The 8,726-nt window shown below is 39.1% G+C and overlaps 1 protein-coding gene across 1 annotated transcript; it reads right to left on the minus strand.

The window, feature by feature from the left end:
• Positions 1-4,425: 4,425 nt before the first annotated feature.
• Positions 4,426-6,101, minus strand: LOC118424279 (echinoidin-like). The gene is made up of 3 exons (XM_035832823.1): positions 5,896-6,101; positions 5,090-5,233; positions 4,426-4,672 (listed from the first exon to the last, which is right to left on the minus strand). The coding sequence occupies exons 1-3, from the start codon at positions 5,925-5,927 to the stop codon at positions 4,543-4,545; spliced, it is 306 nt and encodes a 101-aa protein (XP_035688716.1). The 5' UTR covers positions 5,928-6,101; the 3' UTR covers positions 4,426-4,542.
• Between the last annotated feature and the right edge of the window lie 2,625 nt (positions 6,102-8,726).

The raw sequence follows: 8,726 nt of genomic DNA on the forward strand, positions 1-8,726 counted from the left end.
CAAAAGGTCCGGATCTGTTGCAATGGTCGGTTGGTGGCACTCGTACTCATGTGTTACACCACAAGTACTCAGATAGCTCCTAGTCCTGACTTCTAGATTCTTCGTTGGCGGTGTCAAATAGGACCCCATCATTCGCTGAGTAGTCTTTTCATTTACATTGCAAATAACTCTAAGGCGTAGTTGTCTGATCTGCAGATCTGAGGGTCCTTATACCCTCTTTCAATAGGACGCCGCTCTCGCCGTGCTCTCTGTGTGACCTCAAATTTGACATATCGCTCAACGAATTGTATAAAAAAAAACGAATCTTTTTAACACTTTCTTTGTTTTGTTGTCTTCTTGGTCACACTTTTACATTTTGTATGATATACCCAGTGTGAAAGCGAAGGTTACACATACTAGTATCCTATGTAGGTCGCAGTGAGAGAGCAGCGCGATCGCCGTCTAGTGAAAAGGGGGCCTTAATCCTTGTTCACAGCTATTTACTTCACTGCCAAAAATCATTGCAAGGTACCGTTACTGACTGTTTTTTTTAATTTATGTGTGCATGTAGATTAAATTAAAGATTGACTGGTATGATGTACAATTACCAGCTCATACAATTATGTGTGTGTGTGTGAGTGTGTGTGTGTGTGTGTCTGCAGGCAGAATGTGTGGTGACGATTTGTAATTATTGCTTCTGATTTGTCTAGTATTAGATACACAACACTTAATACAGTATTACATACACAACACTTAACACGACCACTGCTTTGTTACTAGTACTTATTTTATGAATTATGTAAAGTCTTGAGATTTTTCTTTTGTCTTCGTGTGACTTCTGTTTCAGATTTGCGTTAATTTTGGTGACATCTAGTATCTCTGTCGTTACTGGTTCATACCGAATCTTGAAGCTGGGATCTGAACTGTTTTTACTTTATCTTCCTCTGCACTAATACTGTAATGATGTATTCTGGAATAATCCCTGATCAAGGTACATAACAAAAAGGTTGTAATCATCCAACATTCAACTGTCAAATCTTAAGAAACAAGACAAACAAAGGTGTTTTTTTCATAACATCTATTGTCAAAGACTGAAATCAAGAAATGAAATGACAATAGAGGTAACTAGTTTGCTAAAAGAAAACAAGAAGATAAGTCACACTTTATCTTAGGGAATGGAGCTGGGTAAAGATGTCTCATGCTGATGCTTTGGATATATGTACTACGATATAATCATATATTGTTGTAGGTAGTTGAGATGACAAGTATTTCAATATGTTACTGTTTCTTTGTTGATGATATTCTCTTGCAGGTAATAAGTTTCAAGTGTCATTTCAAGCCATCTTTGTCCAGCCCTTGTATAAACTACTGTAATGAATATGTTTTATACACTATGTTTACATTTCTTTTTGTTTTACTCAGAAAGATACATTGTCTTTGTGACTATCTTTGACAGATCTAAAACTATTGTGCTTTAGTTTGATTGTGCTATCTGATTTGAAGTGTGACATATCTAGAGAATAGAATTATAAGGGCTTAGTTGGAAAGAGTATTTTTATATCACATTCTGGTTGCAGTTTTCAATTTCAGTTTTCATAGGATATAGGTTGAAGGTAGGCATGTCTGTGAGGTGGTACAAAATTAATTGTTTACCTTAAATTTTTAAAGTTAAAGGTTGATTTTTTGTAAATTCAGAATGTCCAAAAGTTACAGTGGATTTAAACCTTAAAAGTTGTGGTTAGTAAAACACCATACACATCTTTTTTTTATCGAAGTTTGAAGTAGATTTAGAATGTTCATCATTTGAACATTTTCATTCTAGTTTGTACACTAAAGGACAAATTTTTCACAGTTTTCAGTTTTTATCAATACACTTTCAAGGAGAGATTTTTAATTTTTTAAAAACTTTTCTTAGATGAAGGAAATGACTTGGACTTTTTTCTCTTAAGACAAGGAGTTTTGAATTTGAAGAAATGTTTGTTGACACCAGAATGTGATATTATCATGAACTAAAAGAAATAGATTCTTAAGTTTCTTAACGTTTCTTATACAATTGTTGTGCAATAAAACTATCACCATTCTAGCATATGTCAAACCTAAACAATACACGGATTGCTTGTTTTACTTATAAGTACTTGATATTGTTCGTTAATGATTAGGCCGAATTAACAAAATTTCACGATATTATTTTGAAAAATGAAACCAGTATTACACGGTTGTATTTTTTTTAACAACTGCGAGGAAAGACATTTCCTCCTGAATTTTTATAACATTAATAACCAAACATTTTTAAGGGGTCTGTTATTCATAATGTCTACTTTGCATTTGCTGCTTTCTCATGATTTTAACCCAAATAATTTGACAAAACGGTTGAAATGTTTAATTATCATGTTTTTGTTTGAAATTTTGGAATGAAATGAATTAAACAAATCTGACATTGAATAGGTGACATATGCCAGTTAAGATCTAAATGTTGGACATGACATATTTATGACATAATTCTGTTATGTAATAATTGTGATATGATACACCTTTACACTTTAAGACCTGATACAGAATATTTTAGAACGATGTTGTGTTCATACTATAGTTTTATGATCAAGATATCTTGGAATCCCTTAATCCGATACTATTTTCATAGACTTTATAAACATTATAATTATAAGTATTAGGAACTGCATGTAATGCGAGGTACCATCACACCTAAGAATGTAATGCTAAAGAAGTTTGATAAACACATTTACTGTAGACTCTGTAAAACTATGAACATGATGAAAGTAACATACATATGCCATGGGATGTTGTTGAACATATTTGTGACTAACATCACGTGTAATACTACATGTAAATACACCACCAACCTACAAACCTCAGGCAAAAAGTTTTTTATAACAAAAAAGTGCTCTTTGTACCATCACATAGTGATTTATGCAATCTATGAAAGTCATGACAGGCATAGTTGCTTGGATATCTGATAATTCTTATTGGTATTGGGTGTTAGATGATTTAGCCCTGAAATTCCCCATTTTGATTATGATGATGAATTCAATACTATTACAAAAAGTGCAAGAAAATAGTTGAGTAGCATTCAAGTTACAGTGATTGGCAACAATCATACTGTAACTGTACTTAAGGTAGAGAGTGAGTGAGTGAATGAGTGAGCGTTTAAATAATAGTGTTAAAAAAATCTAAAAGGTTTTGATCACATCCTTGCCATACTTTATAGTACCTCTCAGTGTATAAGGCAGCGCCAATCTCCATTTCTATTGACCTTGGGCCACACAGTTATGCAAGCGTTACACATGTGGACTAGTAAGCTGATAGCCTGACCATGTAATCTTTCCCATACGAGCTAAGCACAGAAATCTGTTTGTAGCCATTTCAGTAAGGATTTCGTATAACGCAGCCAGGGTTTAAATCCACAAAGCAGTACCTTTTACCTAGCATGCTACTATAGAGATTTGAAAATGGAAAGAAAAAGTTTTCAGCGATTCTTTTGTCATCAGCCTTGTCAAACTGTTTCATAACCTGCTCTGTATGGTCAATGTCAACATTAACTCTGGTTCTCCTTTATTCGCGGGGTAACCTATATCCGTTGTTTTTTAGAACAGTGTATTTTAGGATACAACTTCGACGGTCGGTAGACTTGAACTGTTATAGTTTGGCTTCTATTCCAATTGGAAAACACTGTCGATCGACTTAATATCCTGTTTTAAAACAACGATTTGGAATGTGGTGGATATTGATATTATACTATGAAATTGTTCCTCAGAAGTTGTGCAGCTTATATCAATCACCGCTTGTAACTGTGTGGTGTACATTTGCTGGTTAGATTGTTATTTATTATTCTTGACTGTATCTGTATCCATTTATCCGCTACAACCGCCCTTCGACATAACACACCAGCTTCGCAGGCACGCGGCGCGGCAGCAGCTGGTTATATTACACCGAAGGACCCGTCACACTTAACTTTTGCACATCTATCTGCAGGCGGTCTTTCAAACTATCCAGAGAAGATGCCCCTACTGTGCTTGGTGATGACAAATTACACTCTACGATAGTTCTGGGAAAGCACGATTTTTTAAACACATCAATCCTAGGTTGGTAACTCTGGTACTTGAAGGCATGACTGTTAATGATTGTGATGTTACATTTATCCAACAGAAATCTGATGCTTGCAGACATATAGTAAGGTTCTTTGGCACAACCAAGGAGTACTTACTTCCAACGTTTTGATGTCTATCAGACACCGTCATCAGGGTAGAATGACTGGAAACTACTTCTTGCTGCTACTTACAGCCGATGTAGGTGGCGCTGCAGCAGCAAGAATGCCGTCCCAAACGTGGCTCAGCTTGTATCCCCCCCTCGTCTCTGTTCATGACGTGAGCTGATTTTCTGATCCAGACTGCCTCCATAATCCAACGAAACGTTGGAAGTAACTTCTCCTTGGTTGTGCCTAAAGAACCTTACTATACGAATAATTCCCAACCTGATGAAGTTATTTACGGATGATGATTGCAGACATTTTGACATACAAGGCTGTGACAAACTTCTTAAATGTCTTTAGCATTCGGAGGGCACAGGAGCCTTGGGTGCTTTACATATGAAGGCGTTTCTCTCCCGCCGGGTCTCACATTTTTGGATGTTCCACTGCCAGCCGTCGTCCTTTTTCATGAAGACACAATCACGTAGCCTAGGAAATATATCAAACAAAAATACTCATCACCTAAATTTAGAATTCTCTTTCCTCACTTTACTTAGATCAGGTGCAAATGAGAACCTAGGGACGTCCCTAGGATAGAAAGTTAAATGGAGGTCCCGTGTTTGGGGAGAGTCACACCCCAGGCACGTTGAAGAACCCACCACACGTGCGATGGTGCGGTGTTCGATGGAGCAAATCATTCTGTCTGGATTTAGTGATTCACTACAAAATGGCGGCGCCCACGGACCCAAGCGAAACCAATACAAGTTTTGCTATCGCAAATTACTAAGTTCATTCACCATTAGTAACGCGAAATGCATGACGGGAAATGTCCGCCATGTTGTAATGATTATATGCCAGCCTTTGTACAGTAGTAATTAGCGCAATGGAGTTTTTGTGTTCTCTTACCCGCCTTGACGTTCTTCAAGAACACCCTCAGCCCAGTTGGTGTAGCCTTCTGGGTCAAATGCCGTGCCGTCCTCCCACTCGAAAGTACCCTCGGCGGCTTTATCCGTCAGACCAGTCCACAGACCGCGTCCTCTCCCAGTACGACTGTAAACAACGATAGAAATTATGAAGACTCACACTATGTCACAACATCTTAACACTCACTTTCATTCATGAGAGATAGTTTATAACATACATTCTCATAATTCCACCAGGTATCATTATACCGCCACCTCAAAAAACGTTGTTATAGAGGCCTTCTCAACATTGTCTTCATCACCTAGATATCTGAATTGTATTACATTTAGGATATCTAACATTTGGTGTTCAAGACAATCTTGGGAAGACCTCTATACTAACGTTTTTTTGAGGTGGCGGTATTATGGCACCTGGTGGAATTATGATAGTCGATGTTACTATGTAGGTACATCAGAGGCTGTATATTGAGCAATCTGAATAGAGAAAAGGAGAAATACAACAGAGTGATCTACATCACATTAAGTGTTTTAAAAATGAGTTCCAATGTTTCCAAGGAGAATTCCCAATTCTCCTGGATTTCAATCTCTGCCATGACATGTACATGTAAGTACAAGCAGAGTGCTTGGATTTGGTGTACGAAAGGAGGAGTAGAAACAGACAGATACAATATCCTGACTCGCGGAATTCGAATCGAGGCCGTCAGATCACAACCCCAGACGCTAAACCATGGTCAGTATAGCAGTCATTGAACTCCCACTGTTACATTAGGAGAATAGATTTCCCCTTACGTTTGGAAGCGTTGGAGAAAACCGATCAGCATCTCGTTATGAGCCTGGCTGCGGATGTTGAAGAGTCGACCGTCCGGTGCCAGTTCAGCGCATCTGGCAATTGCAGCATCATAATCAAGGGGCTGGGTGTGAGGCTTCAGACACAAGTCGTCACCGATTTCGCGGAACCCGGTTGGGCACACTGCAATGTTAATAAGAAGAAAATAGTCTAACTTAGAAAGAAAACGCTCTCCCTCCACCCTTCAATCAATGTATAGTGGCAGCTTGTTTCGACTATGTGTGCTTCTTACACACATGGTTCACATCATTGTCGTTTTTGTACATGCTCTTTGCTACTAAGTCACTATTTCATTAAAAATCTCCTTAGCTCTATTGAAGAGGTTCATCAGTCACAGATAGTAGAAGATTCTTCAACAAGTGACACTTTTTGAAGGATATTAACACAAATTCGATGTCTTCAATTTAAGTTCACAGTATATCTTGTTCACGGAGTGTGTGTGTCTGTGTGTACACGCGCGTGTGTGTACACACAGGCAGCATCTGGGACGACTGGGAGGACTTGTCTAGTATTAGATACACAGCACTTAACACTGCATTACATTACACAACCCAAAATACGACAACTGGTTTGTTAGTCATTTTGCAAATTAAGTCAGAACATTTAGTCAAGATATAGTGAGTTGAAATTTGGTGACCTCCAGCCGATCTATGAATTCGTCCAGCGTTTGCTTCAATTGTGACGCCGGCTTTAACCCATCCGCCCCACCCTTTAATTATTGGTACCAAATTTTCAAAGATGTTTTGACATGGTGGCCGGATATGACCAATCCTAAACATACGCTATATAACACAAACCAGAACAACGAGTCGCAATTTCTTCTTTCTTGTATTTATTTTTCTAGTGTCAGGGATTGTGATGTGTATGTCACATTGTATGCGACCTTCGGGCGTATTGATGGAAGATCTGCCATATTTAAGATCGACAGAGGGTTGCGCGTATTTTTCACCTGAAAACCGTCCCTGTCACATACTAGTACAGTAGAAGCCAGTTAATTGCACAACGGATTAACGCACACTTCTGTTAACTGCACGGAATCCCAAAATCCCAAACTGGTGCGGTTCAGCTGGATAACTTCGCATTATTGCACCAGCCGGCTAATTGCACGAAATTCACTGGCAAATAAGCCGTGCAATTAAGCGGCTTCTACTGTATAAGCCATACTTTGTACCTTGTACAATTGTTGTACAATAAAATTATCATTATGAGCGAGGCTCGGGCGATTGCCGCAAAATCGTCGTCCGATCGATTTTGCCAAATGTGACAGAGGTATAAGGGCGCGGTCACATATAGGTCGTGCGATCGTCATACCGCTAACTTCGGACATTTTTGAGGACAGTCATGTACGTCTCCTGCAAAGTTCAACTGTCTTGGTACACAAAATGCTGTTTTGGACCCATGTCGGTGGTTGGTTCTGTCACAACCTGCTTGAAAATCCCTTGCATCAAAATCGTACAACGATCGCAGGACCTATGTGACCGCACCCTAACCTAACCTAGCCTATTATGTCAGAGTATCTCAGCAGAATCTGGAGCCAAGTATTATGATCGTAATTTCGTCAAGGTTTAGTCGCGTTTTAGGGAGCGCAGTTGTTGACCTTGACATCTTCGATGCCACCATTCTACAAATTTACTGGCCGCCATCTTGATGACGTAGGCTGTGCGCCGAGTAGTATAAGCTTCTCCAAAGGAAAGACTTGGCTAACTTTAGAATATTCGATATAAACTATAAACTATACGCCATGACGTATTAAACTGGTTTCCGTTTTCGACATGAATCGAATAATATAACCTCGTGCTGTGTGCCGGTGACATGCACTGTTTGTCCTAGCCTTGATTTCTTGATTGATAGTATCATGACCTACTATCCTATTAAAATCATCATCGGTCACTGCCCAATGTTTCATTCGCAAATTGGCTCTGAGTCATCGCAAGCCAGACGCCTGCGGCACAACGTGTACAGACGTAAAACACAAAGGACGAGTAGAAACAGTGCCATGGCTCCCGGGATTCGAACCCGGGGTCTCCAGCTTATATACTAACTCAACGCCGTCAGCGCTAGGCCAAAAGGTCCGGACCAGTTGGACTGGTCAGTTGGTGGCACTTGAACTCACTGTTACACCACAAGTACTCAGATAGCTCCTAGTCCTGACTTCTAGATTCTTCGTTGGCGGTGTCAAATATGACCCCATCAATCACTGAGTAGTCTTTTCACTTACATTGCAAATAACTCTAAGGCGTAGTTGTTTGATCTGCAGATCTGAGGGTCCTTATACCCTCTTTCAATAGGACGACGCTCTCGCCGTGCTCTCTCTGTGACCTCAAATTTGACATATCGCTCACTGGCGAATTCTATAGAAAAAAAAAGAATCTTTTTAACACTTTGTGTGTTTTGTTGTCTTCTTGGTCACATCTTTACATTTTGTATGATATACCCAGTGTGAAAGAGAAGGTTACAGCAGCGCGATCGCCGTCTAGTGAAAAGGGGGCCTTAATCCTTGTTCACAGCTATTTACTTCACTGCTAAAAATCATTGCAAGGTACCGTTACTGACTGTTTTTTTTTATTTATGTGTGCATGTATATTTAATTAAAAATTCACTGGTATGATGTACAATTACCAGCTCATACAATTATGTGTGAGTGTGAGTGTGTGTGTGTGTGTGTGTCTGCAGGCAGAATGTGTGGTGACGATTTGTAATTATTACTTCTGATTTGTCTAGTGTTAGATACACAACAACACTTAATACAGTATTACATACACAACACTTAATA

Source organism: Branchiostoma floridae, chromosome 10 (genome assembly GCF_000003815.2).
Source record: "Branchiostoma floridae strain S238N-H82 chromosome 10, Bfl_VNyyK, whole genome shotgun sequence".
Taxonomy (NCBI): Eukaryota; Metazoa; Chordata; class Leptocardii; order Amphioxiformes; family Branchiostomatidae; genus Branchiostoma; species Branchiostoma floridae.

Coding starts and splice junctions, on each gene's coding strand:
- LOC118424279 (XM_035832823.1), bottom strand. CDS start 5,927: ATGCTGATCGGTTTTCTCCAACGCTTCCAAAC. Junction 5,234..5,895: donor TTTCTCCAACGCTTCCAAAC/GTAAGGGGAAAT, acceptor CGTTGTTTACAG/TCGTACTGGGAGAGGACGCG. Junction 4,673..5,089: donor CTTGAAGAACGTCAAGGCGG/GTAAGAGAACAC, acceptor TATATTTCCTAG/GCTACGTGATTGTGTCTTCA.